The sequence below is a fragment of the Cyprinodon variegatus genome, unplaced genomic scaffold, assembly GCF_000732505.1.
Source record: "Cyprinodon variegatus isolate N-32 unplaced genomic scaffold, C_variegatus-1.0 Scaffold303, whole genome shotgun sequence".
NCBI classification, from domain to species: Eukaryota; Metazoa; Chordata; class Actinopteri; order Cyprinodontiformes; family Cyprinodontidae; genus Cyprinodon; species Cyprinodon variegatus.
The window spans coordinates 188,212-208,893 of record NW_015150756.1 but is presented as its reverse complement, the minus strand read 5'-3'; the positions used below and the strand labels follow the sequence as shown (position 1 = coordinate 208,893).

The following is a 20,682-nucleotide window of genomic DNA, read 5'->3' as shown; positions in this document are numbered from 1 at the left end:
ACTGCACCTCAGGGCTGTTCACTGCACCCTTATTATGTAAATTACCCTTATTATGTAAATACGCGTGGATGTTATGTTATTTTTACTTTTTTCTTATCTTATTTTGTTGTTACTGTCACTATGTGTAAAGCTGCTGCTACACTGCAATTTCCCAGCTTGGGATAAATAAAGTACATCTATCTATCTATCTATCTATCTATCTATTAGCTTCAGCTCAGAGACCATCAGCCGCCAGCTCTCTCCTGCTCGCTCTGCTTGGTTGGCTTCCCCTATTTGCTGCCTTCCTCCTCTGATCTCCCACTGTGGTTCCCTAGCTCCAGACCGGATTGTCCCAGTTCTAGTCCCTCTTCTAGGGTTTCTGCTTTGTTTTCCTGCTGCTCTATAATGCTTCAAACTGGAGGGTCTATTGGACCCAGGTTTCAGCAGCTTTGTTCAGCTTTCCCAAAAAAATAAATCACTTGCTCCATAAAATCCAGGTATGCCATGTTGAGTTGAAACCGATGACCACCAGAGTTGTGCGAATTACTGTCGCTCACCAGGTGAATTTCTGGCGAATTTTCAGGCAAGCCCAAGCTCAAGAATCTGGAAATTCTTTTTGAATGTTTTCCATTTAGTATGGACACACCATTTTATCAAAGGATGGTTTGTTAAACACTCAACAGGTATTTAGTTTGAAGTGTTGATAGAGACAGCCTCTTCTTTAAAGCTGCCTAAATTGCCTATGATGCCATAGCTCCTCTACTAAGGGACCAATGTATTAAATGACTCTAATCGGGAGCAAACATCATTATTCATTAATGCTTAAAAAGCTAAACCAGCAGAGTCAGGCCAATGGTTGACTTTCAGTGATCCTTTTACAATCTGATTTACTGTGAGGCAGACGGTTTAAATCTGCTGATCTGTCCTGCCTTGGTGAACTTTAACACAATGCATCCACTGGGGATTATTTGACACACTTATATAGAGGCAACGCACTGCAGAAACAAATGTCTACAAAACTTAATGAGCCGAAGCAACATTGGAAAGAGGAGTGATGCTAAATGTCCACCACAATGTTGTGAGATGCTAATAAAATCAGACAGAAAGCCACTAATAAGAGTTAGTGTGGTTCTGGAAGCTGCTGAATCGATGCTTAGTTTTTTTAAACCCTATTTCAGACTAGGGTGATTTTATTCCCAGCATTTCATAATTTGTGATAATTTATGGATTATGGGAGCAGATCATATGTAAATAGCAAAACTTAAAAGCTCATTCACTATATTTATAGCCTCCTTGGTCTAAGCACATCCAGAATATATTGACCCTTTTTCTTACCCTTCTGTATTCCAAGCCACATCTTATCAATAAGTCTGAAATGAAGGTTGCTGTAGAGAAGCTTTTTGGATCTTTTCGGTTGTTGGACATAACGTTCAATCTGAAAAACTCACAAAGAAAAAAAAAACGATCAGAAGAAACTTATTGATACAATTACTTTAGCCTTTGGCGCTCAGACCTCGGCTGGAAACATAGAATTTTGAAAAAATTCAAAAAATTGAATTTTGATTGATATGCATGAACAAGAGTAAAGAACAGGAATGTTTCCTCTCAGGCCTGAAACTGTTGGTGGAGTGGAGATAGATGAAGCTGGTCAGTCTGTAGACTGCTGGTTAGAGAGACGGTCTGCTGAGCTTTATGAGAGATCCAATGGACTGCATGAGCTGATACTAGAGCTTCACTCAGGGATCTTGAAGATGGAAGTCCAGCTTTGACAACACAGGTTGCGAGAACCTGTCCGTGATGAGCAAGCATGAAGTGACAGTGGAGAGGAAAAACTCCCCATTGGGAAGAAACCTCTGGCAGAACCAGGCTCAACATAGCGGTATTTTGCCGGACCGGTTGAAATGAGACAGGGAACGCAGAAGGAGTCTGGGAGGAATGAAACTCTTATGAAGCTTTTGCTACGATAGTGAAGGAGGACCTGGAGGTGGTTTGAAACAGGGTCATGCAAATTCAAGTCGGACACCTCGCAACCACTGCCTGCTCTTGGGTAGCATATAAAGTTGTGGATTGGAGACCTTTTAAGAGGAACTCTGGATGCTGATCTGGCTGTCGTGGAGGCCTGGTTCAAAGCTTATTAGCTGTGTCGGAGGTGGATGAAGGCGATTAATCAGTTTATTCAGTTGAAATTCCACCTAGGCTCCATTAGTACAAACTTGAAAGAGGCATCAAGATAAGATGTCTGCAACCAGCTGCTCCGGGGCCGGGAGTGGCTCTTTGCAACCTCTACAGGGGCCCCTAATAGTGAAATTTTTAAAGGGCTTTTGAATAATTGAGAGAAATTTGTTAATGTTTTAAAACTTGAGTTATCATTGACTTTCTGACAGAAAAAGTTATTTAGAAAAATATGAATTAGATTAGTTTTTGTGCCATTTGCGATACATTAAAAGGCATTTTCATGCAATTTCTTATGAATTTTCTGCTGACTCTATCAGGTTATTCAAGGATAGAAATTTCACACTGATGATGTAGAGGTTTCAAAACGCAAATATGATATTATTTGAAATATGATAATGATAACAATATGTTTGTTGTTAAATAAAAATTACAACAGGTTTCCTATTACAGATATAACAAAAATAATAAGTTATGTTTTATTTAAATATAGCGTAATATCTGCAGCTGGGTTTGCAGACCGCTGGTCTAGATGGAACAAATGTACATCGAGATATCATCAGCATATTTGATAAATGCCGTTTTAAAAATGTTGTATAATAATCATTTTAATGTTTTCATTGCCTGACAGAAACCCACAAGATTGGTCAGATGGATGACAACGCCTGGCTGCTAGGAAACATCAACCAAACCGGCTACTTCCGTGTGAACTATGACCTCCAGAATTGGAAGCTGCTTATTCAGCAGCTACACAGCAACCCCCATGTAAACCTTCCCTTTTTTATCTGCCTCATTTTAAACCATTTCTTTTAAACTGACCTATCAGCTAAATCACTATGATTTATAGCTGGCTTGTTTTGTCTTTTTTCCAGATCATTTCTGTTGGAAACAGAGCAGGTCTCATTGACGATGCCTTTAACCTGGCCAGGTGAGTCTCTCACAGAGGCGTCAAATAACTTTAGTTTTCTGCAGTAAGCAGTATAAGATTTAAATCATCTGTTCTTTACTTTTTTACCTGCATTATTTTTACTTTTATACTTTAAGTACTTTTAAAAATTGTACTTTTGCACTTTTACTTGAGTAAAAAGCTTAACTGAGTCTAATCAACAAAATCATCATAGAGAGATGGAAGAGGAAGAAAGCAATTTTTCGATTTAGTCCGCAATATTTGATTGTCCCTAAATTTGTGTTCTCTTTGTTTTTAAGGCACTAAAGGGCTTAATGCTTTTATTTTGAAGGTGACTGTTGGTGCTGCTTCTCATCTGCTTAGCGGCTACATTAGCATCATCGCTTGTTCTTTCAGACTCATAACAGATTCATAGAGGCTCTATTGAGTGAATTGACAGCAGAAGTGTTGTTAAAAACAATATGTTAAACTGTTAAGAATCTAAAATTTACTGATTGTCTCTAACTTTCAAGAATACGCTTGTTTCAAAGTGATATGTTTTTGACACTCTCAGCAGGGCAGAGCGGTACAAAACATTGCTGGAAAACTAAACCAGCATAATGAAGTTTATCAACAGGGGAAACATGTCCTGAGAGGCCGCTGCTATTAGTTTGGACTTATGGCTCAAAAATTACAACTACCTGAGCACTGTCTGTAGACCACAATAAGATGTGTACCAAGTGTCTTACAGTCTATGTCCTCCTTAGTTTTAACCCCCATTTTTTTAATCTGTCACCTCATATGCACATATCGGATAAATATGTCGTCTTTAGTGTAGTGCTGATAGCTCCTACACTATACTGTTCTGCATGCATTTTAAAGGCAGGGAAACACTAAGCTCTCAGGGGTGGCGTTCACAAAGGCGAACATGCATGTATGGCCGTCCGAAACTGCAAAAGAGGCTAGAGAACAACACAGAGAAATTTAACTTAAGGACGATATTCTAGTTAAAGCAAGAGATTTTACAGCTATACCTAAAATATACTCATAATCTGCATCATTATCAAGTTTACCAATTGTTCTTTGGAATGAGTCACACCTTTGGTAACAATTTCCTTAAAATTATTTTTCTATCCAGTTTCTAACTAAGCCACAATGTATTTCTGCTGTGTCTGGAGTCTGATTCTGCTCCCAGCTTCTCTATTCGCTTTGCTCTCTTCTTTGATCAGCAGGCTGAGTCTCCTAAATCCAGATAAGTCATTTTTTTTCTTAAAATAAGTGCATTTGTTCTTGAATTGAGAAGGTAAAAGAGAAATGTTTGCCAATGGAACAAGACAATTTACATTTGAAATAAGATAATGCAATTACATCATCTTATTTCAAGTGCATTTTATCTTTATATCTTACTTTGAGAGTAAAAATACTCATTCCATTGGCAAATAATCTTATTTACTTACTCAAAATTAAGGGTAAATACACCTAATTTAAGAAATATTTTACTTATTTCTAGATCATTTTTCCAGTGCAGCGAGGCATGGCTTCCCAGTTTTGTGTTTTTGTCTTCACTTCCGTCAGCTGTCAGTAGTTGCTGTTCCCCACCTCTGGTTTCTTTCAAATCATCTAAAAGACTCCTTTCACAATTTCCTGCATCTAGATTCTGATCTGTATTATCACCAACATCTCATGCATTGTTAACTGGCATTAAGGCGCACCTCTGGTAAAAACTTCATTGAAATCTATTTATAACTTTTCAAATATTCCTGCTATCAGACAAGAAAACGTGGCTGAGAACATAACCTCTATGGAAGAGTTAAAAATACCTTTCGTTCTTGAAAATCACAATTTTATGCCTTTCCTCTGAAAATAATGAATAATTATTTTATTCTTGTTTTCAGCAATTCTTTATATCCCCACTAAATATCTATCTGTGTGTTACAGCTCAGCTACACCTTTTCCTTCTGCTTAATTTTTCATTTATGTTCAAAGAAATATATGAGCTGCTTATTTGTCATCCATGGAAGCAAATGTGATTTTCACTTTTCTAATTAAGATGAACTAAATAAAAGGATTTTTTTTATTAAAGCTTCAATTTTTGACTTAAAAGTGAAGTTAATAATGAATAATTCAAACGTTAATAAAATATTCTTATTTCTAAGTCAAATGCAGCTTCATTTTAAAAATGAAAAAGCTTTTTTATTAACCCATTTTAATTAGAAATTGGGAACACATTTGATTTCATACTCCTCAGCTTGAAACCATCAACATTGGAAATACATGTAAATGCTTCAAAAAATATTACTGTGTGTAGATAAGTATAAAATGACTTTGACTTTTTAAACTGAATTACTTATACAAACTTTTTATTGATGCACCGATTTACAAGGATGTACTTGAAAGACCATCTGTTCGCATGTTATGTGTTTTTAATGTAGAGTTTCAACCAGAGCAGCAGATGACTTGTTGTCAAAGATATTCAAAGACGCCGTATTTGCCTGTGAAATGTAGTGGAGCAGAAGTATGAGGAAGGATAAAATGACAGTGCACCACAGTAATGAACATTAGAGCTATATTCAGTGATGCAGATTATTTTGCAAACTTCAGATGGCCTCTCCGTTCTTCCAACCGGGCTCTGAATGGGGCGAGGTTCAGGGTGCGTTACCATCACGCTGTCCGCTGCTCTGCATTCAGGGCAGATCCGGGCAGCGTGAGCAGAAACCGAGCAGCCTGAGCCAGATGGGAGGCCTGATGAACAAGCGGCCGGTTAATCGACTGCAGCCGCAGAAAGATCAGTCCTTCCTTACAGCGAAGTGTTCACCCTGAAGCTCTGTGAGCACTGTAACCAAAATCTACTCTGACACCAGCTCTATAATTCAATCTACTCCTGTCTCTGTTTCCTCTCCACGTTTCTCCCCCTCACTCTGCCATCTGCGCTCTGTCATGTTGAATGAGCAGCAGCTCCAGACTACTGTGCTGTCACCCTCAGAGGATCTTTGTGTGCTGAGGAGTTCCCATCTGCACAGAAAAAGGAGCTACATATCCATTAATATGCACCCTGACAGCTGAGAAGCTCACTTCAGCCTGAATCTGTCACGACGGGAAGTGATCTTTGCAAGGCCTCATCAGAAAACGGATCAGGCCTTTTTTTCTTCATAGTTCTGCAATAGCTTCCTTCAACTTTAAACTGCATCATGAGTTTGATCATTTATATGTCCTAATGTGTTTTTTTTTTTAAATAAACATTCGCCAATCTCGTTCCCACATTGCTTTGGGGAGGTTCAGAATCATTTCCTGGACATCTTTTAAGCAGAAATTACTGCAGGCTTGTGATTATATTTACCTTCTGTATTACTGTCGTACTGTGGAGTAAATGCAAAACAAACAAAAAAAATAAAAATAAAAATGGGGAGAAGAGAAGAGAACCCCTTTACTTGAACAAAGTTGGAATTTCAGGTTTGACTTTGGCAAAAACAAGCAGACAGAAGAAATCCTACAGTTTCACACAGACTAAAATCTGTGGATAGAGAAACATTTTTTAAATACTTCTAAAAAGAAAATATGCTCTCCTGTTATTTGTTAAAAAACATTCTGGTAAACAAAATGTTTTAGAAATTTTCAAAATAACAGGAAAATAAAAATAACAGCAGCTAGTTCACGTAAAGATAAAAAACCCTGCAATAAACCTGATTTTAGCGGAAAAAAGAACCCTTTGAGTTCAGGTGAAAAACTAAATGGCCACTAGCATATGTAGTTTCTTAACTATGTGGACATTAACATGTGAAAGGCAAGTGAGTGGCTTTAAAATAGAGTGAATAGTTTTTCATCAAATAGAGAACCAGTGCATTATGTCAGTGATGCTCCGTCCTTTGCATGATATAATCCCACTGTCATCGTTGCAGGTAGCCTGCTGGTTCTTCATTTAAGCTACACTTTCTAATGCAGCAGCATAAACAGATTGTTCCACACACACTGTTGTGGATTCTTCGTTCCCGAAATTAAGCTGCTTCTATTTAAGGTAAGCGGACCGGGCATCAAAACTAGGAGTCATAAACTGAAGAAAATAATTAATTAATTCAGGAGAATTATGAAGGTTAAAACCAGTTCTGATCGATTGCTGGTGCCCAACCGTACATGCAAATAAGAGCATGGTTGGAAACATTAAGCTTTTTAATAGTTGTAACTACAGTGGGGCAAAAAAGTATTTAGTCAGCCACCAATAGTGCAAGTTCTCCCACTTAAAAAGATGAGAGAGGCCGGTAATTTTCATCATAGATATACCTCAACTATGACAGACAAAATGAGAAAAAAAAATCCAGAAAATCACATTGTCTGATTTTTAAAGAAATTATTTGCAAAATATGGTGGAAAATAAGTATTTGGTCAGTTACAAACAAGCAAGATTTCTGGCTCTCACAGACCTGTAACTTCTTCTGTAAGAGGCTCCTCTGTCCTCCACTCGTTACCTTCATTAATGGCACCTGTTTGAACCCGTTATCAGTATAAAAGACACCTGTCCACAACCTCAAACAGTCACACTCTAAACTCCACCATGGCCAAAACTAGAGAGCTGTCAAAGGACACCCGAAACAAAATTATAGACCTGCACCAGGCTGGGAAGTCTGAATCTGCAATAGGTAAACAGCTTGGTGTGAAGAAATCAACTGTGGGATCAATTATTAGAAAATGGAAAACATACAAGACCACTGCTAATCTTCCTCGATCTGGGGCTCCACGCAAGATCTCACCCCATGGGGTCAAAATGATCACAAGAACGGTGAGTAAAAATCCCAGAACCACACGGGGGGATCTAGTGAATGACCTGCAGAGAGCTGGGACCAAAGTAACAAAGGCTACCATCAGTAACACACTACGCCGCCAGGGACTCAAATCCTGCAGTGCCAGACGTGTCCCCCTGCTTAAGCCAGTACATGTCAAGGCCCGTCTCAAGTTTGCTAGAGAGCATTTGGATGATCCAGACGATGACTGGGAGAATATCATATGGTCAGATGAAACCAAAATAGAATTTTTTGGCAAAAACTCTACTCGTCGTGTTTGGAGGAGAGAGAATGCTGAGTTGCATCCAAAGAACACCATACCTACAGTGAAGCATGGGGGTGGAAACATCATGCTTTGGGGCTGTTTTTCTGCTAAGGGACCAGGACGACTGATCCGTGTGAAGGAAAGAATGAATGGGGCCATGTATCGTCAAATTTTGAGTGAAAACCTCCTTCCATCAGCAAGGGCATTGAAGATGAAACATGGCTGGGTCTTTCAGCATGACAATGATCCCAAACACATCACCCGGGTAACGAAGGAGTGGCTTCGTAAGAAGCATTTCAAGGTCCTGGAGTGGCCTAGCCAGTCTCCAGATCTCAACCCCATAGAAAATCTTTGGAGGGAGTTGAAAGTCCGTGTTGCCCAGCGACAGCCCCAGAACATCACTGCTCTAGAGGAGATCTGCATGGAGGAATGGGCCAAAATACCAGCAACAGTGTGTGAAAACCTTGTGAAGACTTACAGAAAACGTTTGATCTCTGTCATTGCCAACAAAGGGTATATAACAAAGTATTGAGATTAACTTTTGTTATTGACCAAATACTTATTTTCCACCATATTTTGCAAATAAATTCTTTAAAAATCAGACAATGTGATTTTCTGGATTTTTTTTTCTCATTTTGTCTCTCATAGTTGAGGTATATCTATGATGAAAATTACCGGCCTCTCTCATCTTTTTGAGTGGGAGAACTTGCACTATTGGTGGCTGACTAAATACTTTTTTGCCCCACTGTATGTGGAACCTGACAGCAGTCCGGAGGAAGGATCTGTGGAGGTGCTCTTTTGTGCGTATCGGATAAAACTGTTTTTTTACTGAGGGAGCTCTACAGCTTCACAAAGATAGGAGGGAGACATTAAATGTCTGATCAAAGGGGAGCAGAGTCCATAATGTTCTATATTTTGTGACACAATAGATCAACATGCAATGACAAAGTTTCAATCCTTCTTTTTTGGCACATCTTGAAAACCTGCTTAACCTCTTTTTTTTTCATACACACCCTCACCATTGCCCAACCCGTGGGATAAGTTTTCCTCCTGTCACTGCAGTTGCACAGGCTCCATAAGTCACTTCATGAGAGAGAGTATATTGGGTCGTATTTTCCAACTGCACTCTTTCATTACCAGGGTTACTTTGTTGATGAATTAACAAGATCATTTTCTTTAAGTACGAAGGAATCACACCTCTTAAAATGGATGCCCTTCCTTTTTCATCCATGTGCTGTCACGGTCTCGGTTCTGTTAAGTTTTCTTCGAGTTTTCAGTCTCACGTTGATCCTTGTTTTTCAGCTTTATTGGTTTAATTTCTATTTTGTGGTGTTTTCGGATGCAATTGAGTTCTTAGGTTTTTCTTGCTTGCCCTCTTGTGTTGGTCTCCTTTTCCCCTGCTCCTTTCTAGACTCCTCTGTTCGCACCTGCTCCCAATCAGCTCATTAGTCCTGCCTTTGTTCTTACTCCTATATATACACTCCCCATGCAGTTCCTAAGTGCTGGTTACTCATCTTTCCCTGGCTCATCATGCATGGTTTCCCTGACGTCTTCATGGTTCATGTTGGATTTTTGGCCTCAGTTGCCCATGACTAATTTCTTTAAATCTTCAAGAACTCACCTCTGCCTCCTCACCTCTGCATTTGGGTCCTCCAAACCTCAACCAAACCCTGATGTGCACAATCATGGTGTCATTGCAACATGTTGCCAGATGAGCCAAACTTCAGCAAAAGCTCTGGAGCTTACATGACAACATTTTTAGAGTGAAATTCTGTTGAAATGAGAACTCATTACCTAAAGGCTGGACTGGGCTACTGCAAATTTGATTCTTTCTCAAAAAAGTACATTGTGCACCATGTAATAAACCGGATATGCTGCTGGGTTTTTCCAACCACTTTTAAATATAAGCAGAATATTTTATCCTAATAATGCTGAAATACTGTGGGAGCTGCTAGGACATAATCACTTTATTATCTCAATCCTTTTTTCATGACCAGTCTCTAGCCTCTATTTGGTTTCCAACCAGGATCATCAGAGGTTTTTTTGTTTTTATTTTTTTTCCCAATCTGAACAGCTGAAGTTTTCCTTTAAAATTGCACTTTAGCTAAAATCAATTAGCTGAATTAGAGTTCTGCGTTTATTGGTCAGATTGACAGATGACTGATGTTGAATTAACAAAATTCCTGTCAGCTGGTGATGAACTTAAGCTGAAATGGATCAAAGATGGAGAACCTCTCTGTTCTCGTTAGAACCGAAGGCAGCAGCAGGGTTGGGACTGCCTGCTTGGTGCATTTAAGGAGCAAAAATACTTCTTGTTTACAAAGATGTTATTTCAGCATTTCTGCTCAGTGAATTGATTACGCTTGGAAGGACATTTAATCTCAGGATTAATTTCAGTCACGTTGATTCTTCTCTCACACTTCAATTGACTGAAACAGGAGCAATCCACGCAGCAATAAATGCCAATTGGTGGCAGTGTGTGTGTTGGTGTGTGGTGGTATGTTGGTGTGTGCGTGCAACGGGTCCTGTAGTAATAAATGGCTGTGTCTCTTTGACTCTGGGCTTTAATAGTGATGGATGTCGCCTCCCTTTGTGAGTGTGTGCGTGTTATCAAAGCCGTCCCTTGTTGGCTCTCCACTGAGCCTTGCTAATAGCTAATGGACAAACAATTAAGTGGTCCTTAACGATGTTAAAGAGTTAATGAGCTCATTACGACAACAACGCTGGGAGAGAGACCCAAAAGCAGACAAGAATTGGAAGGGAAAATTAGAAATGTACCTACTAATCTCTTAAGCTTTCTCAATTCTTTTGTATATGAATCAACTGAACAAAGGATCCAATGAGCTGATGATCTCCTAAAGAGATGAATTTTAAAAACCAAAAACATCCCAGATGTAGCTTTTAGGAAATGCAGATGTTTCAGATTTTTTAGAGAATTTAAAATAGGCTTGAAACTTACCTATTTAGCCTGATTTATCATAAAAAAAAATGGAAATAAAAGAAATGTACTTCCTCTCATTAAGGAAGATGAAGTTGAGGTTCAGATTATTTTTAATTCTGTACCTTCTAATCGAAGAGCCAATTTCTCTTTTCTGCAGCTGTGTTTACGTAGACATCAGTGACTGAAATGATCGAATGGACGAAATGTGTTGTTTAAAGAATCCAGTCTTAAGTCTGATGCAATCTGGCCGGATCGAGGCGTAGCCGCAATCCGTCCGAGAGGGATGGTTTATGCCGGTTGATAATCTGATTGGCACGTATAAAAAACACATCCTGCCTCAACATGACATATTTCCAGTTTGAGTGACCAAACTTGTAAGGATATTACCAGTGGCAGCTTCAGATGACACATTTTCAGTCCAGTTAACTAATTTATTTATGACTTCTTATGTCAATTAAATTGTACAATCTCATTTTTTGTTTGTATTTTTAGTCTGAAAAACTCATTTATACCCTTACAGCTCATTGACCCACATCAAAAGACTCGACAGACAACTCTGGTTATAAATCACCTTCAAACTGCTCAGCTCCGTCCGGCATACAACAGGAGCATCTGACCCGTATTGACCCGCTAGTTTTTGTGATACCATTGTGTACTATGAAAATAACCCAGTCGCGTGTGATCTAACAAGCCAAAACAGCTCTGCTTTGTAGCAACAGCTGCACTGGGGCACACTGACAGTAACAAGGGTGCCGTACACAGGGCCCATCAGCACTAGGTAATGTTGGCAAAATGTCTTCCCAACTGACAAAATGCCTAAGGCAGATGGAGCTGGGGTTCTAACCAGCAACCCTCCAGTTGCAAGACAAACTCTTATATCTTGCGCCACTGTTGCTCACTCTGCAACCAAGCTAAGGCTTTTCCTCAGTACACACAGAATGCTCATATATTGTATTCATAATAACTTGATGATTAAAAAAAGATTTACAAATCCTCCAGAAAAAATTATTATGTTATGACTCTTTTGTACAACTCGGATATTAACAATAAAAAAATCAGTTTGGAATGAAAATAAATACTGTTTTAGTCAATTCTACCACCTTTTCCGCTGAAGTAAAGTAAGACAATTAAACCTTAACCTGTTATAGAATACATTAAGACCATAAGTTGTGGGAAAATACCAAAACTAACCTGTATCTTCCAGATCATGGCCTGAGATTTAAATGAATTAACACCATATGGGGAAAAATGCATCTGTGTTTTCAAGACAGTTATCCCTATAATGCCAAATGTATCATATTTGATACATACGGTTTCTGAAATGTTTTGCATCTGATACCTTTTGCATAATTTAATTGTAAAAACTTTGCTCAAAATCCTATTATCAGATATACCTGATAAAAGGCAGTAGAAGACTGCACAAAAAATAATCTTGACTTATCGCATAGTAATAAATTATTAATATCAAAAATGTATTTCTGTTTTTTCTTTTTACATATTTTGTTAAAAGTCCAAATAAGGAATTCAGACCAAAAAAAAGTAATTTCCTCTTTTGTTTTATTCTTGGATCAGGCTTTAAAGGGTTAAGAGAAAGTAAAATGCACATTCCTGAAATTAATAGAGAATAAGATGTAAGTACTAAAAATTATTTTTTTTTTTTTAAAAAGGCGCTATAAATTACCCTTTTCTTTCTGGAAGATTACCTCCATATTCCAGGCAGGTGTCCTAAAAAAATCACCTGTAAAAGGAGTTTATTTAATAAAGTAACAACATGTGTGATCCTACTCAAGAATTCCCAAGGAATACAACCAGTAACCGAAAAGTACATTCTAAGTTCCAGAAAGCCTCCAAAAATTTACATTCTGATACAAACCCTTTTAGTTTTAGCTAAGAACTAGAGAAAATGTTTACCAGAAGAAAGTTTTCAGTTATAAAAAAAAAAAACTGCATATTTCAGAACGAATTAGAAAGTATTGTGGTACTTTTTGGAAATTGCTATGTAAGTTTAGTAAAGTATCAGAAAATAACCTGTATTTTAACGAAGGATATTTTTTTCATACACAATAAGATGACAAATAAGAAGTTGTTGAATTTAATTTGTTGTAAGTGTGTAAAATTTTTAAACACTCACTGGGAAACCATCTTGATATAAGTAAAAAATCCTTAAAATAACCATTAATTTTAGTAGATAAATAAGATAGCTTGCCAATGGAATGATTATTTTTACTCTTAAAATAAGATAATTAGATAACATACACTTGAAATAAGACAATGCAGTTATGTTTTCTTATTTTAAATTTAAATTGTCTTGTTCCATTGGCAAAATGTCTGTTTTACCTCCTCAATCCAAGAACAAATGCACTTATTTTAAGAAAAAATGACTTATCTAGATTTAATTTTTTTGTCCAGTGCTGTCGCCAGTGTTCATAATGCGCTGGGCACATGTGCCGTCTCCATGGTGTTTGCTGAGGACCCAATTGGCAACACCACATTTAATGACACAAATAAGCACCAGAACACGTATGGCTGGAGATCATCATTGGAAAACCTTCTGCATCTCTGTGATCAAACTCTATCAGTGAGTTTGGCTGACATTCCCCTCTTCATGTTTTCATTTCAAACCAGTTTATGTAGTTTTCAAGCAGTATAAATATTTCCATCCCTTATCTCCAGACTCTAGATCCCGTTCAGTTTGAGTAGAGATGCACATTTGAATGCTAATGTGGTCAAACAGATGATGGATGGAGTTTGATAAAATGGAAAACGCTGAGGCGACGAGTACAGGAAAGAAAACAGATAAACGGTCCGCTGATGTTGCCATGGTTACTGCCACATCTCTCTGGTGCTTCTATGTGAAATCATGTCAGCGTTTTGGATCATTCTGAACTCAAAGTCTCTGCAGGCCGGATGGATTATGGAAATGCATCATCGCCCAGGTGCATGATGGGTTTGGTGATGATATGAGGGAGATTATGGAAATGCGACGAATTGAGGGGTGTCTCGGCTGCTCAGAGACTTAGTCTTATCTCTAAAAGATTAACTTTCTGTGGACGTCAGAGTGTCGGTGTGTCCCTGAACATTTGAGTCAAGTGTTTGCATTGATCTCTTGAATGAAAACCAAGTTTTCCTCTATCAACATCAAGAATTCAAAAAGAAGCGCCCTCCAGCTCTTGACTTTACCTCTCCTGCTTAACTTGACCTTTGGATGGAACTTAACATTAAGTGGTAGGACAGAAAGTACCCCTCCTCTAACAAAACCAGCATTGACATCACCAAAAGTTTCACAACACAGAAACGTTGTTACTTTGCACGGTGCTGCAAATAAAGCACGGCCTGCCTAATAGTTTCTGTGGCATTTAGAGGCCAGCTTTCTCTTAACTTGTTTCTGTGGTGGGTTATTTTGAGAATCACTCCTGAGAGTTGAAGAGTGAGTCTACACTACGATCTGACTAGACATTGATTAAATGACCCAGAGGTCATCTCTGTGAGTCCCCAAACTTCTACAGCAGTAGTTTAGATAAAGGGAGTGATAAAACATGAAAACATTTTTGTTTTTTGGGTTTTATTTAAAAAAGACAATATGGTTAATAATTGTTTCAATGTTTAATGTGAAAAATGTATACTGTTGTGGCATTTGGAGAGACACTCTTCCTGCCTTGCTTGCTGTGGTGCTGACATATATCATTAGTGGGTAAATAGACATGTTTTTATCAATGTTTTCTTCTGCCAAGTTTTGAAGTATCACATTAGAAGAGCTTTATAGAAAAAAGTGTTTTTTGGCTTTCTCTGTAGGAAAGAAATTAGCTGAATAAGTTTTGAATTAGTAAGTAAGTAAGTAATGTTTATTTTTTATAGCACATTTCTTAGACATAATGGTCACAAAGTGCTTCACAAAATTAAAATACAAATAAGAATATGTTTCCAAGCACAAAAGATATGTTCATAAAATAACACTTAACATACTAGAATTAAAATGCTTTCTTAAACAATGAACAAATCAATTTTCAGTTTGCGCTTAAAAACACAAACGGAATCAAGTAAGCACAAGGAAAGATTGTTCCAGAGCGTCGGAGCAACTGCCTGAAAGAAGCAATCTCCCCTGTTCCTGTAACGAGTACCAGAGACCATGAGCACCTTCTGGTCCTGAGACCTCATTCTCCGAGCAGGGGCATAAGGACTAGTATTGCACCGATACAGACACCAGTATTGGGCAGGGCCCCAATCCAGCACTAAAATGGTGGCATCGGTATCGGCGAGTACCAACAAATAGGGCACCGATTCTATTTTGAGAGCTAAAAGTTTATTCAACTATTGTCATCCATTCCAGGTAGGCAATAAAAAGTTCTACTGGATTCATTTTGTATTAGATTTTTCCCTGCTTCACAAAGGTAGGCAGCAGTTTGACAAAGCCATGATGGCAATTATTTTACATCCAAGTAGCATGCAGTTCTTCATATATACACAGACATCTATTTCAAACAGATATGGTATTGATATTGGCCAATATTGCACAGCCAGGTATCGGGTATCGGTACCTGGCTGGCCAAAAAATGGCATCAGCGCAACACTAATAAGGACACAACAGCAGCAACAGGATTTTAAACTGGAACCGATTGAGATTAGGTGCCAATGAAGAGCTTTTGGAATCTGTGTTATGATCTCTTCTGTTTTTACGAGTCAGTAACCTCGCCGCAGAGTACTGAACCCGCTGAAGACGAGACAACTCCTTTTTCTGTAGACATGAGAATAGCCTGCTACAGTAGTCTAAGCATGAAGACTCAGAGACGTTGATAATCTTTTCAAGGTCATCTCTGGACACAATTGTTCTAAGTTTGGAGATTTTCCTCAGTTGGTAAAAACAGTTCTTTGTCAGCAGTTTTGAGTGATGCTCTAAGGACAATGTTTTGTCAAGAATAACTCTTAGGTTTCTAAGACTTGGTTTTATTTTAATTAGCATATATTTCCCTTACATAATGGATCAATATGGAGTGAATTTTGTTCTATTAAAGACACGTTTTACAGGCACTTTTGTAAAAAGAATTTGTAAAAAAAAAATGCAAAAAAACTACTTCTTGATCAAAGTAAGGTTAAGAGTAACTTTGTTGATTTCATAGGTTTTATAATTTTAAAATATTTGTTTTCAGATCTTCTTGTACTTATTTTTTTCAACAAATATTTTATTTCTTAATTTATTTTTTTTTACAGTTTTTAAATTTGGAAGTTTGGATTCCAATTATTTCTTGTAAGTTGTGATTGCACATCTGATTTCCTTAAACAATCTTCCTGAGGGCCGCAGACATCTCTTTGTATTTCAACACAGTCTTCACTTTTCACTTATGCAGTCAGACGCAACAAATTACATTTTCAGGCTTTAAATGATGCTATCATCCTGGAAAATGCTGAGCAATAAGGTCCTCATTTTGTCCTCTGTGTCTGACATGTCAGTGGGATATTTTAGCCATTCTAACTTGGCTTAATATGCTAACATGTTTGGTTCACTTTATGTGCAAAGAATATGCTTTTGCATTAAATGACAGAAATTAATTGAGTTTTCAGGGTTAAAAGATTACAAATTCTTTGGACCTGCCAAATGCTCATGTTATCTTGGTAGATGGAGCTATTCATTAATGCCCAAGTCAAGACCTGTGGAGCTGCTCCTCAATGCATCATCTTGAACACATCTGAACCACATAAATGTCTTCTTATCAGGCCTCTGCAGAGCTGAATGACTGAATACTGATTAGGGAAGCCAAACATTGGATTCAGGTGTTGGAGAAGGGATGCATGTTAAGTTACATGATAGTAGCTCAGCAGAAGGAACCATTGATCCATTGTAATAATAATCTATTAAATAGAATTAGATTGAAAGAAATTCAAAAATATATATTATCAAAGATTTTCTTTGGAACCAGGATGCTTTTTTTTGGTTTTGCCTACTTTTTTTTCTGACACCTCTTTTTGGCTGTTATCAATCTTGATGGTTTTCCTTGTTCTCTTTCATCAGGGCGGGCTACCTCCCCCAGGGCATTCCCTTGCAGCTGATTGGCTACCTACCGGAGGAGACGTCCTTTCTTCCGTGGCACGCCGCCAGCCGAGCGCTGTACCAGCTGGATAAACTGTTGGACCGCACGGACGACTACAGGCTGTTCAGTGTAAACAAGCACTCTGTGATCACCACAATAGATCAATAGCAGCTTCATGATGGTCGGCTCAGTTCTGACTGTGTCTGTGGGTCTTTCCAGGACTATGTGCTGAAGCAGGTGGCATCACGATACCATCAGATGGGCTGGCCTACAAATGGACCTGGAGCAGAAGGAAACATCCTGCAGGCGTCCTACCAGACTGAGTATGAAACAATGACTCACAATTCTGGACATAAGTTTCCATCCACCCATCATTTGTCTGCACTTAGTCATCCATTTGGTCTTTTGATTAAATATTTCTTCTACCCGGGTGGAAAGAAGATTCAACAACAGCGAGGAGTTTAAAAGCAAAATTTCCTTTCCTTTTTACGCTTTGTTCTATATGTTTGGTTTACAGACTTCACAATTGCAACCCGGGGAGAAGTTTCAACATCTGGTTCAGTTTCTACTGTGTGTTTTATTAGCAGTCTTCTAAACTGAGTCAGGATTAAAGTAATTTCCTCTAGACTGAAGCTGATTGATAAAAACAGAACAAAAACATGTTGTCGCTTTAAGTGTGACGTCTGAATGTCCTCTGCTTGGTGTATTTTCTACAGAGAGTTGCAGAGAGAGCTGATAATGTTGGCCTGCAGCTTTGGGAACAAGCAATGCCACCGTCAGGCTGTTGCCTACATCTCTGACTGGATCTCCAGCAACAAGAACAGGTGCAGCACAGAACCACACCGCCAACACAATCGCAGTCCAGGGGTAGATATAGATCCTGTAGATGCAAACACAGCCTAACAGATTCTGTCTCAGTGAGCTCATGCAGGTGTGCACACCTTTTGTTTTCTGTGTTTTTAAGAGGTAAAGCCCATAAACATCACCCCCACCCCCTCATATTGATCAATTCTCATTATCCAGTTTCTCCTCTCTTCACTTCTCTTTGTTTCCCTTTTTGACTCCTAACTTCATTTGTGTCTCATGTGCCGCCGCCGTGTTCATTCCCTGCGGGTTCCTAACGAGATCTGTGAAATTAAATTTCAAACGGCAAATTAAATAGAAACAGATGCTGGAGTTCTGTCGAGGACAGCGGGGAGCTGATAAAGGGAGGCTTCTTCAGATAACGACCAAAAATGGTTTGACTTCATTCAGCAAAGTTTATGAACGGATATTCATCTTTGGCTTTTTTTAGTTTTTATAATGCTCTAACAGTAAAAAGAAAGTATACTCTGTTTTAGTTTTCATATTTAGTACAAATTAAAGCAAGTTTTGTTGTCATGAAGCGGGACAGATGGACCCAGTATTCAAGGTGAGACAGCCAGTAGGAATGTTGAAAACATTTATTCAAATAAAAACATTGACAGAACAGAAGCATGCCACTGTGGATCCGTGGCTCGCGGCAGCTCCAGGAGGGGGAACAGAGACCGCCCAATCACTGACACTCTCTGGAGGAAAGAAACACAGGTACGTGACCACGATCATCTGACAGAAGATGATAATCTCAGTGAGTCACCTACCTGGTTTCACTACTCAGTCCATCTCCCTTGAAAGGGGTGATATCCAGCTAAAGGGCCAACAACTGTCGCCCAGAGTGTCCCTGACGGTGGAGACCCAGAGAAGTTGCAGGAAGCCAATTCAGGTCAGGGGATGAGAGAGCAGGCAGGAACAGTTCAGGAATCCAGAAAATCTCAGATCTGTCAGAGGTTTCCATTGAAACTGAAACAGCAGGATCCAGACTTCCAGGTATCCACAGAGCTTTTAGGCAGGTTCAGAGTCCAGAGTCAGTTGTAGAAGCATGCCCACACAGACACGCACATAAGCAGACAGGCAGGCTCAGATGCAGACGGGCAGGCTCAGTAGTAGAGGGAAGCAGAGACAAGACGTGGAGCCAGGATTTGAGCAGGACTTTAAACTGGTCTCCTCATAGGAGCCAGGCTTACGGGAATAAAACTGACCCTCTCCGCATTCCAAGCCAAAACCTTGAGGGCTCTGCGGAGAAGGATCAGGACACAATCAGAGGACAAGACAAACACTAAAACCCTGTCACTCCTCTGGCTGCTGGGAACCAGGATGTGAACCATAGAATAAACTGAACAGACAAACTAACTGGTATAAGCAGATAGCAAAAAAAAAACATCAAACAATGATCTGCCTCCGATAGCTGGAACTGAGCCTAATATAAGGGAAACCAGCAGGTGGATGAGAAGAGTAATAATTAGGAGATGGACAGAGTTAAGCAGGTGAAAGGCATGAGAAATTAAGGTGAGCTATTAGGGCAGATCAATACATTTGTATGTTCTTGATGGACCAATGATGAATCAAAAGTTGAAATGATTTTTTTTAGCAGAAATCTACTGCTCTGGATCATAAAGGCGTGTTTTAGCACAAAGCCAAGCTGGAAATATCTCATTAAAGAAACCGTTGCTGATGGTCAATCTAGTCGTGCACGCTGGCCAATGCAACACCGAAGCATGCCCCGAAATACATTTTATTTAATGCTAAACCAAGGCCTTTCTCAATTCACAAGAACGTGAGTACTGACTTATTTTCTCACCAAGTGTGTTCTTCTGAAGAACACAGGAAAGTGTGGACTAGGGAAGAATGGGAGCAGGCAGAATAAATATGGGTCAATTAGAACAGAAGCATACCTGTGACATCACCACACGCTCAGCTCATTTGGAGCTGCGTTTCACCTCCTTTTATTAATAGTCTCTAGATAATAATAAATTCCTACTGTTTTCATTTAAATATAAATAAAACAAAAAATCACTATCAGAGCCAGCGGTACTTCACGAACGGCTATGCTGAGAGAAGGCTGCTGCAGACGGGCTAAAATTAGCCCTGAACTGTTTTATTTAATTACGAACTAAGTCAGTAAATGGACCATATAGTGACACTGGACAGTATAATGTTCTTGCCTCAAATGATCTAAAAATGTACATTTATAGAACGAGGCCACTAGAAGAGTGAACTTTTATCTTAATACTCTCTGTCTTAATAGACTCTGTTACGCCTATTGCAGCTGTTACTGGATGGCGTGGCTTAAACTAAACAGCAACACTCCAATCTAACAACATAAACATGTCACAAGTTACACTGGTAGTGTTAATTTAATGCTGTGTATTGTTAATACAAAACCCACACTATTTAATTTACACCACATTTTAGAGTTTAACACTGCCATTTTTGCTGTGTAGCAACCAGCACCTTAGATTGATGTGGCATTTGTAATCTGACAGGATGTAGGAGTGACACAGTTTTACATCTATTCATCTTTTTTTAAACAGTCAGGTTTTTTTAATACAGGTGGCACAAGGTTGTGAAAATAATGCATTATTTATGCTCAGCATATTGTTAAAAAAAACAACAACATTTAGCTTTTAGTGTTTTTAGGAAGATCATCTTGATCTAACAGAAAACTAAATATACTAAATATTTTAAGAGAAGGGCCACTAACTAATAGTAGCTTTGCCACGTCTCCATAAATATCAGTGTTGCTGCTATCATCAACACTTTTGTTTATAGATGTTGGAGATCTGCCT

General features: G+C 38.7%; 2 protein-coding genes across 3 annotated transcripts in view; both read left to right on the top strand.

The window, feature by feature from the left end:
* Positions 1-20,682, top strand: part of LOC107090620 (histone H2A-like) — a 665,777-nt gene that overhangs the window by 459,092 nt on the left and 186,003 nt on the right. The gene's annotated exons all lie outside the window — the stretch shown is intronic.
* The window catches only part of trhde (thyrotropin-releasing hormone degrading enzyme), a 249,933-nt gene that overhangs the window by 205,256 nt on the left and 23,995 nt on the right, over positions 1-20,682 (top strand). The window contains exons 12-16 of the mRNA XM_015384105.1: positions 2,783-2,916; positions 3,024-3,079; positions 17,020-17,167; positions 17,258-17,361; positions 17,755-17,862. Of these exons, the coding sequence (XP_015239591.1) occupies positions 2,783-2,916; positions 3,024-3,079; positions 17,020-17,167; positions 17,258-17,361; positions 17,755-17,862 (550 nt within the window). The remainder of the gene's footprint in view (positions 1-2,782; positions 2,917-3,023; positions 3,080-17,019; positions 17,168-17,257; positions 17,362-17,754; positions 17,863-20,682) is intronic.